Source organism: Nipponia nippon, unplaced genomic scaffold (genome assembly GCF_047370975.1).
Source record: "Nipponia nippon isolate SJK-2023a ecotype South Korea unplaced genomic scaffold, ASM4737097v1 scaffold_25, whole genome shotgun sequence".
Classification (NCBI taxonomy): domain Eukaryota; kingdom Metazoa; phylum Chordata; class Aves; order Pelecaniformes; family Threskiornithidae; genus Nipponia; species Nipponia nippon.
Window position 1 is genome coordinate 5,698,095 of NW_028262342.1, and position 24,467 is coordinate 5,722,561.

Here is a 24,467-nt window from a genome sequence, read left to right on the forward strand (position 1 = left end):
TTCCCTACATAGTCACTTAATAGCGACTGGGTTGCGGTAGCGATCTCGCTTCATTACTAAGACCTCGTAGGTAGCGATGAAGCTGCATCTGCGCATCTTGCACCAGTTTTTCAGCAGGTTTTGGGTTGGCAGTGCGGCTCCCTGGGTGCTTTCCCTTGACTCGCAGTTAGCGGCTTTGCACAGCCTAAGGCTTCCCTGGCTGGGGAGGTGTGTGGTGCCAAAGGCTGGAACGCAAATTCACAGTTCTCAGTTCAGGTCTGCATCTTTAATAAGCAAATTAATGCAGAGCGGGAAATGTGCTGCTGGCTCGCACATCGATTTTACTGCGGCGTGTCGGGCGGAGGCTGGTCCTCTCAGCGTATGCTTTTGGTGGGTTTTTTTAAGCCATCCTGAGCTGATCTTATGCAAGAATATAAAGAAAGGGGTCTGAATTGCTTTAATCAAATGCCTTGAGTTAAATGGGTGTCGACTTTGATATTCATTGCTATCATCTCCTTTCCCTCTTTATGAAGAGTTCACAAGGATTTCTGTAGCTTTTGCACTTGCATTTTTGAGTGTATCCTATCCAGCTACGTAACTGAATTCTTTTCATTGCGTTCCCTTTTGCTACTAGTTTGAGTTATTTTTTAATAACCTGAATATAACTATCCATAATTATTTATTAACTGTAGATACTACTATAGCCGTGTTTTAAAAACAAGGCTCAGCGAGATTCATCTCTCTGTATCTAGCATTAAAACGCATATAGTAGAGAATATTCCTCCACCAAAAGAGACACTGATCATCCCCTTTCAGCTGGTCGCCTGAGTTTATCTTGACCTGATAAATACCTGGCACACGCCTGCGTGTTGTAACTGAAATGCTTCCCCAGCTCTCCGGTGGGCTATGGCGAGGTTACAGCGCAAAGAGCAGCAGCATAAACCAAAAGACTCATATAAATGATGACAGGTCTCTTAGCTAACAGTTGATGTGCTAAATTTGAAGCGACGTCTTCTAGAATAGTAACAGAACCCCTTTTTAATGGCAAGAAGATATGAGATAATGCTTTTGTAGGGTCTTCCACCTCCTTCCCAACCACTGAAGCTAACTCAGCATCATGACACCCCGGGGAGGGCTGGGTTATCCCCAAGACTGAGACCAGGAGGGTGGCACAGAGACCACCAGACCCCCAGGCTGCTGGGAGCCACTTGTGCTCCTCGATTCCTCAGCCCCTGCCGCCTCCGGCTCCTCGCCAAGCCGTTCCCAGGGCGTGGGATGCCTTAAATTTTGCCTCTGCCCATTATTAATCCTTGCTCTGAGCAAGACACGGGGAAGGTCCCAGTAGGGTTAGGGGGTTAGAGGAAAAGGAAAGTGCAGTACCCAACTCCTGCTTTGTGGTGGCTGCCGGAGCCCTCTCTGTAGCTGCTGTAGTGCTTGCGACGGTGGTGGCGGGTAGAGTGGTGGCGGCTGTGGTGGTGGTGGTGGTAGTTGTGTCGGTAGTTGTGGTAGTTGTGTCGGTAGTTGTGGTAGTTGTGTCGGTAGTTGTGGTAGTTGGGGTTGTTGTAGTACTGGTTAGACCGATTGTAGTTGGAGGCAACCCAGTTGCAGCTGGGAGAGGGAAACACTGGCTTTTTAGACGAGGTGACGTCCCCTCGGGGCTTGCGCTCGCCATCCCCAACGGCTGGCCGCGCAGGCACGCGAGAGCAAGCGGAGCAGCACAGCACAGAGGCAGGGGTGCTGGGGAGGGAGGCAGCAAACAGCACCAGCAAACACGAGGCTGAACCGCTCTTCCCATCCCCATCCTCGTGCAGGGACGGCCACGTGCCCGGCCGAGGGGCAGGGAGCGATGCTCGGGGCGAAGAGGGGCAGCAAGCGGGGGGCTGCCCCTGGCAAGCTGCTCCTGCGCACCCACCGCCTGCACCCACGCCTGGATCCCTTTCCCAGGGCCGAACGACCTGCTTCTCTTTTGCCTTTGCTCTACCACCGGTGCCCTCCACCACCCTGGGCTTAAATCGCATGGAGGGTGTGGACGGAGGAAGGTGAGGGGTGTTTGGGGGATGCACAGGGCTGCCCTTGCCCCGTCGTCCCCCCGCGCAGAACTGCGCCGAGAGCACTCGGGGCTCCCTGAAATAAGAAACAGGATTTATCTCTTAGGAAAACATAATGATCCCATTTGTCGTGGGCTAGGCAAGCCACAATTACATTAATTCAGCAGCCCTGGACTACACCTCCAGCATTTCTGAGCTGCCAAGTCAGCCTGCAGCTTCGCAGTTGTTTCCTTCCCGGCTCGGCTCCGTACTGATACTGCAGTCTGGTGACGGAGCGGCTTCAGCATTAACATGGATTTTAGCCTCGGTGAGTGATGGATGGTACTTTGCCATCACTGCCACTCACAATTTACATTTAAATTAGGACAAAGGGGTTGGCACACCCCAAGCTGTCCAGGGGGAAAGTCTGAGCAATTTGTTTTCTAAATAGTCCCCGTCCACCTCTCACCTGTGCTACGTTTCCAGAGCAAAGGGGTAAATGTGCACTTTATGCACACACCCCGCAGCGTGGTTGAGAGGGTCCTGAACACCACCAAAGGGGAGTGCATTGGCTTGGGCCTGAAAACCTGCCAGCAGAAAATGCAGCTGAAATGCTGCTTAAGCTACCTAAGGTAAATGAGCGGAGATTTACCCTGTGATGCTTGCATTAGATTATATTTACTTGTTCCTACTGTAGATCAAGGGATTACAAATCGCCCTGTTAGGCAAATGAAACCGGCTATTTTAAATATCACCCACAAACAAGAATAGCTCTAGGAAAGTACTTTAAAAGGTGTCCCAGAACCAAGCCAGGGCTTGCTTTTTCACCAAGCCCATCCCCAAGGAGGGCCAACCCCTAAACCCTCAGCCCTTCCAGAGATCCAAAAGCAGAGTAGAGCAGTAGGTCACTCAGTCCATCTCCCTACCGACCGCGGCTGCAATAAAACCACAGTTACCAGCACGTCCCGAAAACACCAGCCCGCCCCAACGCGTGCCCGGAGAGCGGCGCGTCCTCTCCGCGGTGGTACCAACACAGCATCGCAGCCAGCCTCATGCAGCAGTGCAGCCACCGAAATGAAGCACCCGCCTGGCGCAGCCCGCCGCTGCCCCGCGGCCGGGCGAGGGGCTGGGGGCAGCGGAGGCGGTGGCGATGGGGAGGGGACCCGGCCTGGGGGGGAAATGGCCCGGCTTTGTCCTCGGGTGGCTGTAGTGTAGCAAAGCCCTCTCCACCCTGACCCAGCCGCGGCGATGGGGGTGTTGGGGGTTTTGCTGTTCTGCATTCCTTTCACCCGGTTGCTGATGGAGGGCTTTGCTGTGTCCTGAGGCTGTAAGTTACAAAAGCCTTTCTTGGGTTGTGAAGTGTTAACATCCATCTTTGCTGATTCACAGCAGTTTTTTTGGAAGGTTAAGAGATTAGTGTCACTAGGTTAATATCACCATTAACCCGATTAAGCTGCAGCTCCTGAATAGGTTTGCGATGTACACAGCCAAACAGCACCGTAGACACTAGTTATTAGCTAATGCAGTCTCAGGGTTTCCCCTGTGAATCCCTGGCTCCTCTCTGAGGAAAACAGGACCCAAAGTACCTTGCTGAAAGGCAGGAGCTGGTGGGAAGCCTAGCACAACCCCCAGCTCCCAGGCCTGCCACACATCTCGGCATCATGCCTCTCCCACACAGCACCTTCGAGGACTGTCTGCATCGCCTAGCACTAACGGCTTTAGCAGGAGAGATCCAGCTTTAATGCTCCTCTGGACCCTAGATAGGCAGAGATTATCTGGGATAAGTCACAGCTTCGCTATCCCTCGTGTAGGGTATCATCTCTATGTAATGCATGCAGATACACCCTCCTGGATGCTGCACTGACCGAGGCGATTCAGCGTCGGTCGGAGCTGTGCTGCTCAGCTCTGGCTGACAGTGATGCCAGGCAGGATTTGCCCACACCGCTCCAGCACTCCAGTGGAAGCGATCCCCGGGAGCAGGGCTATTGCACTGCATCGGGATAACGCGGGCTCGCTCCCGAGCAGGTCCCTGCGTGAGATTGAGGAGGGGGTGTTGGCACCGGGGATAAAAATGACCCTGGCAGGACTAGGAACAGGTAAAAAGTGGGATCGGGTGAGTCCAGAAAGCAGTAGTTCAGAGAGGGGAGGATGGGGAGAGCATCCGTGGGCAGCACCGTGCTGCAGGATGGGACCGGGCGGTGGGAAGGCGGCCAGGGCTCCCGCAGCCATGGCGGGATTTAGTCCTAAGCTGCCCCGGGAGTCAAAGCTATAGCCTCATTTGTGTTTGAATATGAAACGTATGCAGGAGAAAAGCTCAGCTGGGAGATTTGGGGGACAGAAGATAAGGGGCATTTTCTAGGCTTTGAAATCCATCCCCTAATGAGAGCTGACTTCAGGCTGGGGGGATAAAGGCGGGCTGTGACTGAGATCAGAGCGCTCCGGCGTCCCCGAAGAAAAGGGCACCCCGCCATGGGGGAGCAGCCCTGCCCTGGGGTACGGGGGACCCCGCTCGCTGCCCGCCACGCCGAGGCTAACGAAGGAGTGACAGATCGCTGCTCCTGGCAGCAGAAGGGCCCGGACTGCTCATTTTGAAAAATCTAGAAGTCACACACATCCTTCTAAAAATGCGGTTGCAATACTTCATCAAGTATAACGTTTCTGAGCTTTGCAGAGTAGCTGAATTTATTTTTCTGCGTTCCCAACGTGAGGTTCGCTCAAGGGCCTTGACAACAGTTCCTCAAGTTCAGGTACAGGACCGAGCGTCTGGCATTTGTGGGATCGGGAAAAGATTCCCCCCCCCCCCCGCCCCCCAAGCCGGAGGCGGTGCAGGGCAGGGGCTGCCGCGTTCCCCACTGCAGCACCCTGACGACCGGTGTTTCGAGCAGGCTTGAAATTGCCCCAGTACCCCCGGGAAACCGAGTAAAAGCCAGCAACAGCAATTCCCATTCTCTCGCTCCCACCGTAGCCTAGCCCATCTTCCTGGAAACATCTAAACGACCTCAGCTCATTAACAGGCCCCATCTTTGCAAGGCAGAGATTGCTTTTGCTGTCTGCAAGATGCATTACCCTTTCAGGTAATGGAGACGGAGGGGCACGGTGGGGAGGAGATACGCTGTTATAATGGACGGGGGATGCAGCAGTCTGGCTGTAGCAATTAATAGGCTAAGTAATGAGAGCGGTGCTTGCAGCAGGGCGGCCGGGCCCTTTGCTGCAGCTTGGCTCCTACGGCCACGAATGGACAGGAAAAAGGAGCCCAAATCTTACACAAAAACTGTGTGAGGCTCAGATTAGGAAAAAACCAAGAGGAAGAATCATAAAAGCAAAAGGGGGATATTTAAAGAGGGAGCCTCTTAAGAGAGGGACTGAGTCCTGTTCCGAGTAGTGTAGCAGTTCAGGGAGTAGTTGCATGGTTTTTTGCAAAATACAGGAAACAATACCCATCCATACTGCTCTTCAATTATTTAAAGCTGCTTTTAATGTGTTGTTAGGCTGTAGTAACAGCTTTCCCTTGGGTGTGTCTACAAAATAATTGGGCTTGGAGAAATTTGATTAATTTTTCATGAATTTTGATGATTAGCCAAATACATTTTCAGAGATTTTTTTTTTTTCTTCTCGCCCTCTCCCAGTTTTTAGCAACAGAAGGAAATTGTAAAGTCTTTACCATAAAGATAAAGTGTTCCAAATCTGATGATAGCGATATGAAATTCAAGAATAGAAAGGAGCATTTGAGCAGCCTCGAAATGAGAGGGGTCAGCAGTTCTCTCTGTTTCTGCTGCGTCCGTTTCTAAAACGAACAATAGGATCTTTCTCCTCCAATTCCTAATTATGCAGAGAAAAGAAGGGAAGAGAGAAAAGTCACTTTTTTTTTCCTTAAAGTCTAAGACCAATATTCTTTGTGGTCCGTGATGAAGTTTTTCCATACACACGGGTGGTAGAGGATCCCGTTTTGATTTTCTCATTCATAGCATAAATGAGGGCCCTTTTTAGATGTCCTCTCTTTTCCCCTATCGCCTCTCCCTTTGTCCAGGTCTGGCTTAGGAAAGGTAAAGCCTTTCCTAAGGGAAAGTCCCTGCACTTCACTTTGATTTCATCAAGCTGGTCCAGTTTCTCATCACATACAAACCAGCTCTGGCCCTGTATATGTAAAGCTACCCCCGGAAAAAAAAGACCTTTTCATTCTTTTAGTGCCAGCCGCCCATGGCAAAGAGTGTTTACTGCAATTTAAGACAACTTTCACTGTGAATCCATAAAAATCTACAAAATCTAGGTCACTGAGCGGAGAGGAAAGGTCAAGCAGTATTCACTCGAACCCCGTACTTGGTAGGAAGAGAAACAGCCTCTCGGGACAAACGCGGCCCGCCTTGTGTAACGGCTCCTGCGCCCGCCCCGTGTCCTAACGAGAAATGACATCCAGCTCAAGAGCGAGGCGAAGATGTGTGCTGGACCTTGCTATGGCTTACGCTGCCTTGATTTCTCTTGCTGAAGTGTAGCACGGTGAGGGAGCCGTGGATGCGGCTGGCTTACCACGTAACGACCTACTACTCCAGTTACTAATTCTTAGATGTCTTTCAGCTCTGGCAGATCTCTTCACTTTACTGTTTCGCCTAGCAGAAGGTAAAAAACAGAGGGGTGGGGGACCAGTGGGCTCTGTTCTCGTAGAATTCTCCTTTAAAAGGCAATTCATTCATCTAGCTTCCAGTGGCATAAGAAATTATGCCTGAAATTATATGATGCTGGAAGGATAAAGAGATCGCATTGTGTTTTCAAAGTTCAGCAATATCCACTGCAAGTAGAAAAGTACTTTAAGAAGGTGATCCTGATCCACAAAGAAAATCCAGATTCTCATGGATAAGCTAAACCCTGGCCGAAGTACGAGCTATAGCAGCAGAACAGCCCTCCTGGACTTGGAGGGATGAGCTCCTCTAAGCTAAAAGGTTACGTCCATTTTCAGTTTCCCACCACCCGAAGCAGACCAATCTGTTACCTCCTTTTTCTTTTTTTTTTTTTTAGGAAGAGAAAACAGGTAAGAAAAAGATTGGCATCTATTCAGAAAGGAAAAAAAAACCCACAAAATAATATCAGCTAGAGAGACATCACTGCAACAAAATAAAAGGAGGAGAAACGTCTATGAGGTAGGAAAGCAAAACCTACAGGTGCAGAGAGCAGGTCCTGCGCTTGGATCACTTGGGAAGAGTCTTCCCTAAGAAGCTGTTCCTCCTTGGGAGGAGCGAAGGCAAAGCACGACCTCTTACAGAGCCCTGGGTGCAGGGCAGACGAGGGCTGTTGCTCCAGACCAAAAGCTTTCCTGCAGCATTCGGGGGCCGTTTTGGCCGGCCGCACTCCCCAGCGCTGCCGCTTGCCCCCTTCTGAGCTCGGTCGCAGGGCTGTCCCCGCCGCTGAAACAGTGGCTCAAAGGGGGCGAGGGGGAAAGTCACGTCTGCGGCTTTCGTAAGAGGCGGGTGTCCTTCTTTGGGCAACCAGAAGTTGTGCTTATGCTTTGGACTTTGCAGGGTTGACACTGGGTAACTGAGGATTTGGGTTTCCTCGAAAGCAGGTAGAGATGCTGCCCCCGCCCCGTTACAAGGAAAGGTTTCTCTCTGCTTCAACGCTGCTGTAGAAATTCGCAATCCAGGGCAAAGCCAGCAATAGCCTCGCATGCAGACATGCACAGCTGTGGCACAAACATTGTCCTTAACCCTTTCAATGGGCACGTGGAAACAAAAGGATTCTGCTGTACGAAAGCCCTGGCAGCCCTGAAAGAGCGGGGGGGTGCGTGGCTCGTGGTGCCCGTACGCTGCAACGCCGACCTGCGCGGCCGAGGGAGGCGGCCGCTCCAGCAGCAAGAGCGCAGGCTCCGGGGTGCAAAAATGCAGCTTCAATACTGCAGGGCAGAGCACAGGCAGGCACTGTGGAGTCGGGGAGGGCTGGTAAATGTTCTGTATTTCGCAGGGCAGGGATGTTGAGCCTTAATAAGGGAGAGGGCTTTGTGCAGACCTGGGATTAAAAACCTCTTTAATAGGGCGACTTGACTCTCATTTCTGCTTGTACAGTCTGCGGCAGCTGCAGTGTTTGCTGGGTTTGGCTATCATTAGGCATCTGGGAGACTGTTAAGCCCCACTCAGAGATATTTTAATCTTTGCAGACCCCCCCTACAGAGCCTGCCCTAGTCCCTGCTGCCTGTGGGGCTTCGTTTTTACCTGCTGCCGTTTCATATGTCCAATTTAGACTCCCGACACTTCACCTTCCCATTGAAAGGGTTAATGGAGTGCATGCTTAATTGCCAGCACACCCAAGCGAGCGTGGAGTGAGCCTTGCCCCATGCCTGTTACCTCCTCCGGCTGGTACGGTACCTGGGGTTGGCGTGGCTTCAGAGGGCAGCGCCAAGGATAGAGAGGGGAATACGAAGAGAGCATAGAAGAGAAGGGAAAAGAAAACAGAGGAATATATAAAACAGCCAGAACACACCAACAGGAGACTCGGGACCACTTGCACACGGTCAGCAGCGACTTGAGAGAGAGGGAATAAATGCATTAGCTGCAACCCGTCACCCTCCTGTGCATCAGAGCCACTTGCACAGGGCAGAGAGAGCAGGGACAGCCCTGGGAGATGGAGATCACCGGTTAAACACACCCCAGCTCCGCAGCAGAGATGCCAGTGGTATCGATTAAGCAAAGTCCTTAAGCAGGTGCTTATATCTAATCCCAGCAAGGACTGGTTTTGACACTCTGAATTTCTCCTTATTTTTTTTCTAGTGTAATTCTAACATCAGTGCTCGTCCTGCCTTGCGTGGGTTGGAGTCTGCGGTGCAGAACATCAGGGAGATGTATTTTAGTTAAACGTCTCAGGTGAATGAGTCTGGCAAGCAGAAAACAACCTCTGAATGCATTAATGGGTTTAATTTTCTTAATCTGCTTTTTTTCATTCCAAACTCATCTTTCGCATAGCTTTGCAGCAGGTACCTTCATATCAACGTGGGCGTTTAGAGCTGCTAATTGTACTTACGTGCCTGTCATTGGCAGAACCCGCCTATGTCGTGTTGTACCTCAGGGTCTCATGTTTTGAGATCAAACTTTGCCATATTTCTGTAACTTCAGACTGGGATTTGACTCTTTAATTTTTCTTGCTGCTTAACGGGCATCGCTTTGTCCTCTGGCTAAGCGGCAGCAGCTCGTCCCCTCGGCAGGGGCGGCCGGGGAGCGCTGGGTGCCACCGCCCGTCCGCATCCCCGGCCCAACGGCCGGGGAACCTTTCCTCGTCGCGCCGGCGTACGCCGTACCTGCTGTGCCCTGATGCAAAGCAGTGAAGCAGTAGACAACAGCCGTTGGTTATGGCTATTATTTACCTGTGCTCTCCTAACAGTCACTGTTCTCAGCATGTAGAAACAAACGTATATGAAACAACTAGAACTATTGACTGTCAGCACCGACAACTTCAATCCGATCCCTGTGCTCTGTTTGTTCAGCAAGGCTCCTTTTTAAAGCAATGACATGCCCCCTCTCCTCTTTGCCAGGGTGTAACTTAGCTGATTTTTTTGCCATAGCATATGCAGCCCCGTCTCCCACCCTGTCACGCCAATTAGAGATGCTGGAGCCCACCTAAGAGGTGTCAGGAGGCATTTCATTTCCACTGGATCATCGGTAGGAATTACTTTTCCTACTCAGAGCCATTAGTTGGGAAGGAGTAGATGGAGGAAAGGAGACAAAAACCCCATTAAACCAGAGCGCTAACCAAATCATAGGTCTTTTAGCAAATGCTAAAGAAAGGAAAGAGCCAGCTTTTGTCTCCCCGTGTTCCCTCAGGGCTCCTGAACTTTCACTTAGTTTGATGAATGGCCCACAATGGGCATTTTATCTTATTATGAATCTGGGAGCCGGGGCTTTGCTTTGAGGGTCAGGTCAGCTGCTGGTTATGGGGTGACTGGGAAGTGGCACCGTAGCCCCTGCCTGGGGTTCACTGCCCCAAGGATGCAGCTGCTGCACCCCCTTCGAGCCGCGTAAAAATCACCCCCATCTGCCCCTTATTTAGCTCATACGGAGACTGCGGAGGGGCGGGTTAGAGCTTCACCTTTGCAAGATGAGAGCAAGATGCTCTCCTGCTCCAGGGGCACGTGAGGAACGCGAACTACTAGGGGGTCAGCAAGACGGTTCCCGAGAGCACAGGACGGTCCCCCCCGTCACCTCTGTAGCATTTCTGCTGCAGTACTCGGTCCTGGTCAGGCACCTGTCTCTCTCTCTGCAGTAGATAGCAGCTGTACACCAGTTACTGTCTTGTACTGGTTGCTCTGGGGACCAACTGATTCTCTGACCTGCAGTTTTTGGCTGATACATGTACCGTCACCCCCAACCCCTCAGCAAAGCCAGAAGCTGTTGCTGCTACACATACCTTCGTTCAGCAGGGCTGGCGACTCCTCCACTATGGTTTCTCCTTCTCCCACCTGGGTCCGTGCGCGCAGGAAGAAGCGATAGCGCGAGATGGGGTCTGTCCTCTGCAGGGTGAACCTTGTCTGGTTGGGAGAGAAGTTCTCTACCAGGGTTCGGCCTGTTTTGGATCCGTTAACTGGGGAGGAAAGGCAGGTCGTGGTGGCTTCAGCCTTGTTTCAGAAACACACCATGCCATCTAGCTCATCACCTCGGCCCCGGGACCGGACCTGCAGTCCGCGTGGGGCCACATGTGCTCAGAGCTATAGCTGCTGTTAAATATACTTTATCTAGGGCAGCTGGTGACTTACTGGCTGGGGGACCTGCTAGCGGGGACATTCAGGGCTGGATAGGTGGTCAAGGAAGGGCATGGCACAAGTGCCAGGGTCTCAGAGAAGGCTGCGCTGCTCCAGGCATCGTGCTGCGCTCTGCAGGGTGTGCTGCGCTCCAGGCAGCAGGTCTTACGCAGCCGGGAGCTTGCATTTGAGTGAGCACATAAACTACTCAGACTGTGCTTAAAGGTCTTTTAGAATCAGCGATCAAACTTCTTTCCCTTCAATGGTCGAGTCTGGAGAACTGCTGAGCATCCACAACCCTGCCTGGTTAACTGCAGCTGCCCAGCCCTGCTCCAGGACTCCTCTCTGACACCAGCATGTCTCATCTTGTGATTAAAGCCTCCAGCTCCTTACGGAGAGCTTTCTGTGCTAGGTGAGGAGGTAATTAGCAGCAAGGAAAATATCTAATGACATAATTATTGTCACTAAGAAGATAAGATGTAGAACGTACAGGCTTGATATCTAAGGTTGTATCCTGTGAGGACTCCATTGGGATGCTCTGGGTGATCCCACTCCAGATTGATGCTTTCCAGATTTGGCTGTCGGATTCTTAAATACCTGGGGGAGCTGGGCACTTGGGAGGAGGACGGGACCAGGAAGGAGAGGGAAAGAAGAGAAAACATACAAGATAACATACCTTACAACACTGTATACATCACAGGCTGATACACTCAAGGCACTCATAAATGCACACGCACGCAGATACCACACACACGCTAAAGGTCAGAAACCAATTGAACAAGAATCTGTGCCAGAAACCATGCGCCAGCCCAGGGTTTTCAGCAGCGTGTATGCAGGGAGCAGAAACCAGAGCAGCTCTGCATGCAAGCCCAGCCCCGGCAGCCCCGTGCATGCTGCGCTCGTGGGCACCGCTGCTCTCCAGCGCAGCGCTTGCTGCGGCCCCCGCAGAAGATGCTACGGCCGTGAAGCGGAGCTGTCACACAGCTCAAGTCCCACGTCTCTATGTTGTACACATACTTTACTGGTCTTGTTTACAGCCCCCATCCAGCCCAACATTTACATCTCATCTATTTGTCTGTTGGAACGGTGAAAAACAGTAGAGCAGCTTCTCTTACTGCAAAGCGTCTTTGCGTTATTAATGCCTAGAGACCTGTAACAGGGAGCTGGTGCACGTATACAGTGGTCCTTACCCCGAGGAATGGCTGCTTTTGTGACTGCTTATTCAAAGCTAGTAAAGGAAGGAAAGCATTCTTGAATTAAATCATTCTCCTGGTTTACTCATAATTGCGGTGTCTTGTCTGGGGAAAGAACTTGGCTCTCTGATCTGAGAGATCAGCGATTTTTTTTCTTTTTAAACAGTTTTTCAGAATATCATTCAATCTCCTAAACATCACTGTATAGTCAATAAAATTGCTTAGTGGTACAGGAAAATACAAACCAGCAGTTTGCTTACGACAAGAGTCTAACCTGCTATAATTGTGCCAGTCAGTGCCACCGGCGTACGCGCAGAGCCACCCCGAGAGCTCCGTGCCTCCGGCGCCCAGGTAAGCACCCCCACCAGAATGCGCTGGCTGCAACACCGCCCTACCGGAACCCAGTCCCTCCGTCGTAAACAAGCTTACTTATGGCTGGTCAACGGAAAATCCTTAGAAAATGGTGACAGCATCCAAGAAAATGTTAAGGAAGAGACAGGACCGAGAGATGCTCTTCCTGTACAGCAGGAATAGGATGAACAGAGCGAGGAAGACCCCATCCTATTTTGTGTTAGTGGAGACAGGATTTGCTTCCAGCCTCTGTTTTCTCCTCTTGTATTTTTGTAACATGCTGTGCCAAAAACATCTGTGCTATAGGAAGATTCATTGCCAGCCACTGAAAGTGCAGCTCCAACAAAAAGTTACTGGTGTGTCTATAAATAGCTCCTGTGACAGCAAGAAAATTAAAATCTCAAGTTCATCCTTGACACAAGCTCTTTAAACAGAAGAATGAGGCACTCTCGCCTTAAAAGCCTGACAGGGGTGTTGGTGACATCCTTTTAGAACAGAAGTACTTAGGTCTTACAGAGATTTTACTGCCTTTTACCGAGCAAGATGAATATATTGACTCCCGTTTCACCGACCCGCGGCACGGTGACATTTGCAGGTCAGGCAGCAAATCAAGGGCGCGGTGCTGTGCCTCTGAAGAGGCTTTGCAAACGTTTCCCTTGTTCAGCCTAAGAGCTACTTGCTGATGTGTTCAAAGCACCTGACGGGGATTTTTCGATTGATGAGACAGTGCCAGTAGTTCGCTCTAGGTGTAGCTGCAGAGATGTCACCTACCCCGCGGTGACGAAGGCGTGCAGCAGTGCCGTGTGACAGTGATGCTGCCCGGAAGATGCTGCCCAGGCTCAGCTAAAAATTGTCCCTAGCGCATCTCCCCAGCAGCATCGCGGCTCTGCCGCAGAGCGGTGCAGCTCCCGCTCCGCCCTGCAGAGCCCAGCCGCCCAAACCTCTCCCAGCGCGCGCCCGAGGGACGGGTGCCTGCAGAGCCCCCGGGAACGTACCTCCTTCTGGTGTGGGGAACTCCTTAACTTCACTGCGTGGCCCATCTCCTCTCCCGTTGGTTACAACCATCTCAAGCTTGTAGTTGCTGTAAGGAAACAGCCGGGACACTATGCCCCGGTTTCGGTCTCCAGGAAAACTCACATACTGCCGTTTTTTGGAGACCCACAGGTTCTTCAGCAAACTACTGTCTCTCCAGAAATAGGCCTTCAAGAAACATGCATGGCAAGTGAAGCTTTTCCCATTTAAGTGCAATTGATTTTTCATTAACAAAGCATAGCAAAACTTTGCCTTTCCAAAGAGCAGCCCTCAGCTGCAGAAGCCTTTTAGAGCAATTACTGAAGCTCCACATCCCCCCAGCGAGGCAGGTCAGCGGTGTTACCCGAGGAAGAGGCTGAGCGTGGGGTTAGGTGCCTACCAGAGGTCACAGAGCAAAACCAGCTAAGCTCAGACTACAAAGAGCCGTTTCTGGCTGCCGAGCGCTAGGCAGCGAGCGACTCTCCCTTTCCACCCAGATTAGCACCGTAGCGGTGGACAAGGAAAGGTGGGACGCGTCCAGGCACAAAGGAAAGTCTGAACTTGGAACGTCTCCCATTTGAAGTCCCGACTGTAAATCTTATTTCATGCAGAAATAAGATTCATTCAGAAAATAGACCAGAATGACAGAGCAGAGGCAGAAAAAAATGAAAGCAGTACCCAGGGAGCTTTCTTTATGCCCAGCGGATTATCGGATTTGAAATGTTATAACTGCCTGCAGGACACGCGCTTTTGGTAACCTCTTAAACTCTGATAGAAGGGGCTCTGTCCAGACTTTTACTTGTTTTGAACAGGGTCTATCCTCTGTACAGAAACACTGGTATTTTACCTTAGCAGTAAACAAACAAACAGGATCCATGCCGTCTTTAGTTGCCAGTTAGTACGAACCGCTGGGTTTAGGCTTTGCAGGGGTTGGTGTTCATGAAAAGACAGTGTAGGTACTTTGGGGATGACAAAAACTGGCCTGTTTGTACCTATCTGAGGTCATTCCCCCCAGAGCCAGCCAGCCGGTGGGTCTGGGCAGCTCTAGAGCCCGGAGACATCTCGCTGCATGGGCAGGACCACCCCAAGCCCCTCTCTGGGTGCACAAGGGCAGCCCCACTCGCTTTGTCTGGGCACCCCAGATCCTGCGGGCAGGCACTGGGAAAGGCCAGCCCAGCACCAAGCCCTGGGGGAGCAACAGGAGATGTCCCCAGCCCCGTCCAGGCACCACAAAGAGCAAACCAAGGCCCTTCATTTCTGGTGCTGCTCCAAAAGGGTCCCGATGGCCGGAGGAGAGTTTTCTGTCATCCCCATCGCAGGCAGCTCCATCACCGGGGCCACCCCGGCTTGTGAGGTTAGCTGTATTAATGGTCAGTGCGGAAGGGAGTTGGTTTTGCTCACTCTGTACTCCTTGAGCTGTCCCTGGATGGTGTCCAGGTGCACCCGGGTCCAGGTCAGAGCAATGGCAGTGCTGTTTAACACTCTTATCCTAACATCTGTAGGCGCAGCCTTGGGATCTGAGCGTTCAGGGATAAAGCAGAGTGTACGTTAGGCACCCAGCAGTGCCCTGGAGGTCAGACAGACAGACGGACGGACGCCCCTCTGCCCCCCTCGCCCTTGCCGTGGTTCTGCTGCTGCTGCAAAGCGGGCGAGCAGCGGCCCTGCGTGCTGGCTCTGCCGCCTGCTGGCATCCCGGCCGGCCCTGTCTGCCGGCAGCACTTTCATGGGAAGAATCATCTCCTTTTCTCCCTCCTTAAATTCAATTTCTGAGGATTTCCAAACTTGAGAACAGAAAACAGGAGCATCAGGCCAACTCTCAGCTTTCTGGCTGCTCTCGTTTGGGGTGAGCAGACCCTACAACCCTGCAAATACACGGAACAGCATCACTTACCTCCGTCCCCCTCACTTTCTCCCTGACATGCATGCTTTAAAAGCTGACTATTGTTTTTTTAGCAGTGCTTCCACAGGAAAGAGGGAAAAAAACCCCATATTTCACTCAGCCAGCCAGCACGAGAATATTCGTGATCCAGTTAATAGCAGGGCTTCCTACACGCTGCTGCAAGAGATGACGTTAGCAGCGAGGACGGGGTCTGGCCCCGCTCCGTCTCCGAGCGCAGGGTAGCACAGCGTGACTCTGCCGAGGGCAAACCCAGCTCGCTCCGGCTGCAGCTGGCTGGCCACGGCTAGACCCGAGAGTTACAAAACTGCCTGTTATTTCCACATCTGTTAATCTGAATTTGGCCAGAACCTGCTGTTGATCCAGGTAGGTTTTTTACCTCCTCTTTACAAGTCACCTGCTTGTATGTAGAAACCTGCAGTTATTTGTGAAGCAATTCAGACATGGCAAGGGTTTTTGGTTTGTTTTGTTTTTTAACTTGTCCCACCCCTTGGGATACAGGCAGGAACACATTTGTGTCTGGGGTGTGATGCGAGAGCTTTGGTCTCCCTGGTTTACCTCCCTGTAAAGCACACATGTGCAGGTTCATTCAGATCCTCCCAAAACTCAAAATTATTGCCCAAGTTTTCAACTGAAACTAGAAAAAAAACCCCACCCTGGCAGTGCACAGACAGGTAATGCAGAGATGACGGTGGTCAGGTGTTTGGGGAGCTTTCCCAGTAACAGCCTCTCAGCTAGCTCCAGCTTTGCTTCCAGCGCTCAGCTCTTACCCTTGCTCCCACCGTTTCTGCCCGTTTTCCTTCCCGTTGCCCTGTCTCCTCTGGGAGAAGTGCCCAGGCGGAGGATGTGTCGTGCGTGCTCTCTCAGCACCAAGATTGCAGATTTTCTTGAAATTGCTGTGCCCTGTTTGTGCCCCCTTGACTTCAAGCCTAGAGTGATGGGTGGTTAGCTGGCTTATCTACCTTACTTCTTGGTGAGCCTTAAGTCCCACAGCCAGGGACCCCCACCGATGCTGCAATGCAAGGAACTAATATATATTTCTTTAAAACAAAAGCTGTTGGCAGCAAACCACATTATCCTAACAGGAGAAGGATAATCGTAGTTCAGAGTCTTGGATGCAACAGGCACAGGAGGTGATACCAGTACCCCAGAAAGAAGGTGAAAAGAGAGGTAAAGCAGCTGGCCGCTGTTCTGCATGACCAGGTGGAGAGTTTTAAAGAAAGATAAGCTGAGCCAATGGTGTGTTGCAAACAGGAGCCCAAGCTGGGGCTTAGCTGGGGCCTTATCAGAGAGGCCCAAGAATCCAGTTCAGGACGAACCAGGGCCCTTTTGGCCATTCGCAGCACCTCTCATCTGAGATGAACTTGGTGCTCTGCAGATGTCAGGGGCAAAAAATTTAATGTGGTTTATTGGAATAGAGCCAGAGCTCACCTGAAATGAAATCTTGCTGTCCTCCACACTCAAGAGTGTTATCAGGGTATTACAGAGAGCAAGGGAGAGGCCGAGTGACTTTTGGGTCATGCAGGCAACTGCAGGCAGAAGAGAATCTAATGGCCAAGCCTCTTTCTTCCAACGCTTGGAACTGGATTTTTGTGCCAAATCAAGCAGCGCTATGAACATGTCCTGGGCACAGGTGCCAACCCACGGACCTTGGGTGGGATCCTGCCCTTCTGAAACACTTACGATCTCTGGCTGAGAAAATACTCACAATCTTCCCCTGAATAGCCGATGACGGTGTCAGGCTCCGGTGCTCTACCAAAGTCGTTCTCTGCCTGCACTTTGATCTCGTAGGGGACGTAGATGGGCGTGTTCCAGACGACATGCCTCGGTGCCTTCACCGTCTCATTGTACCAGCTCCCTCGGGGGTCCCTTCGCCTCCATCTCACGATGTACCTGAGGTTGGGCCCATAAGCTTGAGTTGCATTCAGAGGCTTAATGGACCAAAACAGAAAAAGGAAGTGAGAAGGAGAAAGAGCAACTCTATTTCTCTGCCGTGGAGCTCTCAAAAGTTCTGTTCGGCAGCTGGTTCTTATTTCATGCTCCATCAGCGAATCTCAAAGGAGGTCAATACTTTTGTTCCCAGAGAGAGACATACCCAGTCCTTGCCCTCCAGATCCAAGGCAGGACCAAGAACCATATCCTTATATTCCAGTCCATACTCCCACTGCAATTGCTATCCTCCTTACAGATGCTGGCTTATTTGTGGATGACACCTGCTGGTCCACGAAGAAAAAAGCAAGAGCTGGTCTGTAAGCCCTATATATCAGACTCTCTGAGCATCCTCCCTAACCTGTATCTGTGATCCAGCATCTTTTCTTTGGCTTACGTAGTTGCAAATTATTGTTTTTATCACAAACCTTCTTCTAGGCACTAACAATGGCCTCCCTTGTAGATGCATCTTCTGCTTTTTATTTCCTTCAGGATCGATTATTAAGGTTATGGTATTCTGTGTGGTGCATCACACACGCTAGAGGTGCCGAGTTCTCTGCATCTTAGCATCTGTGACCGTAATGGTAAGATGCCGGGTGGCTGTCAAGCATCAAAGAAGAACTCACCGTCCAGGTGATCTCCATGTTGTTTTTTTGGGTCCCTGCACCTTGAACTCCTGTTGGGTTAATTTCAGGACCTGAAATTCACATTGGAAAAAAAAAAGGCAGTTTATAATGTTGAAAAATGACCATTTGAGTGGTTAAAAACCCTTTACTGTGCAAGCCAAAAGTACTTCCAAGACAGAAGTTAATGCCCTGATTTTTCCAGAAGTTCCCATTCAGGTTAATGGAACATGAGACTCTCAGCACTCTTGAAAACCAGGCCATTTATTTAGGAGCCTCTTTTTTTTTTTTCCAAAATGTCCTAAATCTTTGAAAGGCAGCCATTGTGAAGCAACCCCAGGAGCCCAGCCTGACACTTTTGAAATCTGAAACAAGAAGAGTAATGCCGAAAGCCAACACTAGATGCCAGTAGATATTGCAAAAGTATCTCTGCAATGGTTAAACTAAGAAATGCAGCAAAACTACTAAGCTGCTTATGAATTCCTCCTATGAATTTTCCCAAGTATTCTACAAGGTACAAAGCACTGGGCACACAAACTGAAGACCCGAGTCTTGGTCGCGGACTGGAGCACACTTTACTCCTGCATCGATCTGGGCTCCTGGCCAGCCCTAGCAGTGGACAATGAATTAGCAATTTTGGAACAAAATGCCTTTTGCTCGTGGCCTGTTTACACTTGAGTCTAATTTTCCAAGAGACTTCTGAGCTTCCTGTGGTCAGAAGGGATGAAAGACTTTCTTTAGAAAGCTTCTTTGTAAGGTGAACCCGGGCTTTCCTTCAGCAGATTCTGCTGGAGGGACCTTTGCGTAAATCTTTCCATTTGAGTTTTGCTGCTCTGCAGAATCTCAGTCATAGGCCTGAGGATGTGCTATATAAAGTTACACCCCAGCACATACATGGACCAGCTCATTCCCTCACCTGTGTAAATCTGTTTCTGCTTTAGGAGCTGTGATCATACGTCACGAGTCTACATGGAGAGCGGTGCCCAGATGCTAAGAACAATGTCAAGTCACCGCAGCAAGATGGAGCGGGTGGACGGTACTCACGTGCCCCGTTGGTCTGGTATCGTTCGGAGGGCACGCTGGGCAGGCTGCTGCCCACGTCGTTCACCGCAATCACCCGAAACTGGTAGTTGACGTAAGGAGAGAGGCTCAGGACGGCCGAGTTGACGCTCCCAGGGTACCGGGAGTGGTTATGCCACATGCCAGGTTGGAACCGGTCCTCCTCAAACTGGACAATGTAGTCTGGGGGAGAGGACGGAGAGGTGGGGTTAAGGGCTCAGCTCACAAGGAAAGCTTTCCCTCCACCGTGCAGAAGAAAGCAGGAGGGATACGGGGCAGCGGGTCCGGCAGCTGACCTGTGATGGGGCTGTTATTGTCATCTCCGGGAATCCACGTCAGCCGCACGCTCCTCTCGGCCAGGTCTGTCAGCTCCAAGTCACGGGGCCGGTCGGGGCGTTCTGTTGGCCAAGTAACGAAACAAATTAGGCTGGGATCGTCCAAGGAGCTGGGAGTCCCAGTTCCCATCCCTTCTCCCGGGAGGGGAAGCCCTGACTGGGTCTTAGTCCAGACCCGTGGGAGGACACGTGCTCTGTGGCACGATTCACGTCCTGCAGCTCTTGGTGGACCAGTGCAGTTTTTTAAATACAAATGTGCTCACACACTAATTGTGCCTTGCCTTGAAACGCTACCTGCTCCCTGTACAACTGATGTTATCTGGTGGTGGAAGCACGATGTAGTGGCTTGGCAGGGGGCTACATGATCTTACAACAAACTACACGCAGGTGTCCGAAAAATAAATGCAAACAAATAGAATAGAAAGGACACAAAGCCTCAATGAAAATACAGACTTGTTAGAAACGCTCTGGGCACAATTCTGGTTTCTTTCTCTGGTCACAGCCCACATGGTCGCACAGAACCAGCTCATGCAATAACCGTAACGGTAATAACTTAATCCAGGTAAAGGTCAAGGGATTCGGTGTGATTTTTTTCCTCCCATCAGAGCTCCCCATTTCCAGGTATGGGTAAGGGGATTCTTGCACTCAAGAACTGGCGCTGTGGGACACGAAATGCTGTGACACAGGACCTTTCTACCCACGGCCATCTGGATGGGCTTTCAAGGACAACGTGGACAGGACTTGGAAGCATCAGCTCCCAGCTTTTTCAACCGCTACGCCTAGATTTTCTGTTGGCGTTATTGGCAAGGCAAAACAAAAGCAATTTACAAAATAAAATAAACCCAATGAATTAGTGATGATTACCTTTCGGTAAGTCCCTCAAACGGTTAGCAGGGACAGCTGCAAGGTAAGACATTGGTTGTTAACGATGTTAGTTTAGTCATTAAGCTTGGGTGGCCAAAGGAGCACCTGGCAAATATAAAGTTACACACACAGTTACAGATTTCAGAAGGATCTGATCCTGCCTGGGGACCAGAGGAGGTACGTCCTTCCCCCAGGGACCTCCAGGCACGCCCTGCACACCTTTATTCATCCTTCTAGTGCATGGCAAAGGGGAAACATCAGCCTGCTATAGAGTTAATTAGCTATTAGGGGAAAAGGAAGGGAAATAAATCAAGCCTAGTCAAATTATTAGGGATACGAGATTCCTATTGCACTCTGACTTTTGCAGGGCATTGCGGGTCTACGCCAGCGGCGCTGGCAGGTTGGGGCACTCCCGTGAACGCAGCAAGATCTGAGGTGGCCAAGAGCAGGGACCGATAAATCTGTGTTTTGCCAGTAGATCTCTCAGTGTACGTAAATGGGAATGGGGAATGGGTTTAGGTTTGTCACTCCCCACATTGAAAAGGGGACCTGCAAGGCTGGGAGTGGCTCGCTCACCCCCTGGTTTCCAGTGTTGCTCAGCAGCCTGACATTCAGTTAAATTCACTTGCAAATTTAGGAGTGTTCTCACAGAGCTTCAACATCCACATTTGGATATTTTTAGCTGTGTGTAATAACTAGTCTTTTTTTTTTGGTCTCAAATGCAAGTTCCCTTCGACTCAAATTCAATGCCATTGTCTGAGACTGAGATTAGGCAGCACGTCCTTGCCGAGTCCTGCAGCAACGGAACAACCGCCCTGCCAGCATCTCCCAGAGCATCTCTGCTTCAGAGGACGGTTCTGTGATCGCAGATCACCCTTTCAGTTTGACCTTGCAGTCAGTCTGTTGTATTAAAAATAAAGCACTTAGCTCTGCGTCGGTAGGTTGGGAGGACAGCTTTACCTAGGACGGTGAGGTACGCTTTAGCTGAGTCCTTGTCCAGCTCCGTGCTAGCTACGCAGGTGTAATCCCCTTGGTCCTTTTCAGCCACGCCATATATTGTCAGACCATCATCTTCTTTCTTCATCCTTAAAGGGATAAGAGCAATAATCACACAACTCTGCCTAAGCACACTGGGCACCAGGATGGAGGCCTAACGGTTCTCTGATGAAATACATAAAAAAGCCCAAACCGAACAGGAGTACGTCTCTGGTCTGAAGATTTTATCAGCTAAGGATGTGTTGAGTTATTCTTGGAAACCTCATTTCCTGAGGAATCAGCGAATGCGCTCTGGTTTATATCTGGAATAATCACACTTTTAGGAAAACAGGCTGACCTCCGGCTGGCTCGCGTCCCGTGATCAGATCTCACTCCACGAGAAGGGACTCAGCTATGGAAAGGAAAGGACAACTGTACTGCTCACAGCAGATAAGCATTAATTGTGAAGCAGCTTGTTATTGACCCACTCGCTTTATCAAGATGTCCTAAAATATCTGTAAATAAAACCTATAGTCAAAGTCTTGATTTACTGATAAGTCAATTTTAATTGCTAGGCAATGTCTGTTGGAAGGAGCTGGTAACATTGAAAGTATCCAGAACAGCAAATGTTGCCTAGATGGGAACTCGGCGTTTGTCCATATTACCCCTGGTGACTCCTGAAACGTTCTTTAGAAGTCCGACAATCCTGGAAGAGAAGACCCACGAAACTGTTAAACCCAGACCTGTTTCCAATGTACAGGGGTGCATCATCTTTCAGCCAGGTGACCGTGAGCTTCAGCGTGGGGTCGTGCTTTACGCGGCAGTGGAGGCGAGGCATGGAGCCCCTCTTCACCACCTGATCTTCTGGGCCTCTCACGATCCGGGTTGGGTCTGCACGAAGTCAGAACGAAAGCGTTAAGCACCAGACTGCTGGGTCTTAGCTCAGGAGCTCAATGAAGAGCGGTGTTACTTGGAAAGGACAGCTTGCTATAGTGAACTGTCTCTGATACAAATGCTTGCAAATAAATTCATTTAACAAGCCATTAATTTATGCTGACTCTTTAAAAAATGCCCAGTTTTCTGAGTCAGCAATCAGTTTTGCTGAACAGTGGAAATTTGATTCAGAAGATGTTTTATTGCCATCAGTTAACCCCGAGGAACACTTTGTATTTCTTTTTGCGTTGCTTATGGCATCTCACAGCTCAATACCCACACCAAGCCCTTCTACAGCTTCAGTGTATCCACAGCCTTGGTGTTTTCCGACATTAAAAGGGAATCTCTACCATTTTCTGGATTCCAGCTCCAAATTCTGTAGTGCCTGTCCTGCTGACAGACTGCTGGAGCGCACAACCAACCCTCCCTTAACCTAAATTATTATTTCTTCTGCAAGATTGAGAAGATCCAAGAGACCATTTTGACCTAAAGCCCTTCGTGCCCCTACCTTTGACCTCCAGGCGAACCTGGGCCTCCGCTTTACCCAGGATGTTGGTAGCGACACAAGTGTAGATGCCCTGGTCCTCCTTCCGAGCCATGTTCATCTCCAAGCTCCCATTCTCATGTGCCTTGTAGTTTCCTCCGTCCAGCGTGTTCCCCTGGCCGTTCTTAAACCTCACAACACCACAAAGTGCTGTTGTAAGGGAAGAAAGAGGAGGAAACCTCCCCTTCCCACCCCTCCGGACTGGCAGGGGACGCGCTGCAGCTCTTACCATCTCAGGGTGGGGATCGGCGAGCCAAAGAAGGGGCAGTCGAGTCGGGTCCTGTTGTTTTGAATCACCTTGATGAGCTGATTGCGGGGGGCCAGTATCCGCGGAGGCACGTCTGCAAACAGCAAAAATCACAGCTATTGAGAAAGAAAAGAAACCAGTTTCCAGACTGCGTGCTCCCTTTTCCAGTCTTCATCCACCTTCCCTTGTCTTTTGTTCACTCTTCCTTGTTGGCACTTTCAAGACTCAGTAGAGCTTCTCCATTCCCTCTCATCCCTCCTTCCCTTTCTAGCCTCGCTACATGAATCAGCTTACATCTTAGCGCCAACAGGACTTGCTCAGCCTTGCCTGGCTTTGCAGGTCCATGGCAATGGACTTCTGCTCCAAAGCCCTGTTGCAGACGTCACGTACCTCTGTGCATTAGCCTCAGAGTAGCTAACAACAAAGAGGAATGCAAATAGAGAACTCCTGCAGGGAAAACTTGAGTATAGGGTGTTCACCTTCCATAAGGACTTACCCAGGACGCTGACAAAGGCATTGGCGAGAAGGTAGCCGTGCTCATTGGATGCGTTGCATTGGTACACAGCACTGCTGCCGATCTGGGTATCTCGAAATACAATGGTGTCTCCAGACACCTCTCGGCTCGGGTTGGGGGGAGAAGCTTCAAAACAGAGAGCACTCTTTAAACTAAATTTTAAATTAAAATTCACAAGACTCTCAATATCATTACGCATCTTTCCGTCTCAGCCCAGATAACACCAGACGATAGTACGTGACCTCCCCAGCCTACAAAGACACAGTTCAGCTGGCCTTGTCTCAGACAAGCAGGTGGTTTACGTGCTGCGATGCCGGAGCCCACGCACACCGCTCAGCGGGGTGCCTGGCACCCCGACAGCAGCTCTGGCTCTCATGGTCAGCCACGAGATCCTTGGCGAGGCTTTTTGTAAAGGAGGTACAGATTCTGCCTTGCTCACCTTCTATAGGCTCGCCGTTCACCAGCCACTGTATCGCAGGCTTGGGGTTCCCGTTGGCTCGACACACCAGCCTGCCATCCTCACCAGGGGCCAGAATGAGGTTTTGGGGTTCATCCAACCAGTATGGAGCAGCTTTAAAATACACCGATGCACCAGTTATAAACGCAGCAGTATTCTTCGAAACCCCGCTCCCTGCCTGCACGCCGCTGAACTAAGACATGAAAACACCGTCCTCTCGAGTGGGCTTTTTGGGTGCAGTGAGAGTGAAGAGCCCTCGTCCCCCCTCTTTGGCCACGATCCTCCTGTTTTGCACAAAACTGCAACCATTTAGGTCAGTGAAGCTCTGCTGAGTTACACCAGCTGAGATCACACCTCGCACTGCTTTTAGGTCAGTTTGGACAAGAAGCAAGTATGGCTGGATACAGCACAGCAACAGCCCCTGCGGAAAGCCCCCGCTCCCCCTTTCAACGACCCAGAGCATCCCCTCCCGCGCGCGTCCCCTCAGCTGCTGGTTGCGAAGGTAGAAAAGATGGCAAGGTAAAGATGACGTACCCTTCACTCTCACCGAGATCGTGTGGCGGATGCTGCCCATCTTGTTCGATGCCAAGCAGAAATACTCCCCAGAGTCTTCCTCGGAGACGTTGGAGATACGAAGAGCCTTGTTAAAGTTTTCCAGCTTGGTTTTGCCTGCTGGGAGCTCTCCTCCTTTCTTGTACCACATGATGTCTGGTGCTGGTCTAAGGAGAGGGGAGGAGATAAATGCTTTTGCAAGACAAGAAAATTACTCCTAAAAACCAGCTGATAATCCTGCACTCGGAACCACTCGCGTCCAGG

General features: G+C 50.7%; 1 protein-coding gene across 24 annotated transcripts in view; it reads right to left on the reverse strand.

Moving 5' to 3' along the window:
- NFASC (neurofascin) overlaps positions 1-24,467 on the reverse strand; it is a 96,882-nt gene that overhangs the window by 20,308 nt on the left and 52,107 nt on the right. For 10 of the 24 annotated variants that reach the window (XR_015705656.1, XM_087761664.1, XM_087761660.1 and 7 more), the window contains 18 exons: positions 24,186-24,370; positions 23,634-23,765; positions 23,177-23,320; positions 22,663-22,774; positions 22,398-22,564; positions 21,700-21,847; positions 20,942-21,066; positions 19,982-20,017; positions 19,079-19,180; positions 18,768-18,965; positions 17,727-17,797; positions 16,880-17,102; positions 14,676-14,791; positions 13,259-13,463; positions 11,210-11,332; positions 10,389-10,562; positions 8,357-8,371; positions 1,360-1,587 (listed from right to left, as the gene is read on the reverse strand). Coding sequence is in view for 23 of the 24 variants with exons in the window: in XM_087761664.1 (XP_087617790.1) it covers positions 1,360-1,587; positions 8,357-8,371; positions 10,389-10,562; positions 11,210-11,332; positions 13,259-13,463; positions 14,676-14,791; positions 16,880-17,102; positions 17,727-17,797; positions 18,768-18,965; positions 19,079-19,180; positions 19,982-20,017; positions 20,942-21,066; positions 21,700-21,847; positions 22,398-22,564; positions 22,663-22,774; positions 23,177-23,320; positions 23,634-23,765; positions 24,186-24,370 (2,504 nt within the window). In the remaining variant the exon portion in view is untranslated. Of the gene's footprint in view, positions 1-353; positions 400-1,359; positions 1,588-8,356; positions 8,372-10,388; positions 10,563-11,209; positions 11,333-13,258; positions 13,464-14,675; positions 14,792-16,879; positions 17,103-17,726; positions 17,798-18,767; positions 18,966-19,078; positions 19,181-19,981; positions 20,018-20,941; positions 21,067-21,699; positions 21,848-22,397; positions 22,565-22,662; positions 22,775-23,176; positions 23,321-23,633; positions 23,766-24,185; positions 24,371-24,467 lie in introns of those variants that run through there. The other 14 variants (XM_087761674.1, XM_087761667.1, XM_087761666.1 and 11 more) reach the window with 11 other exon arrangements.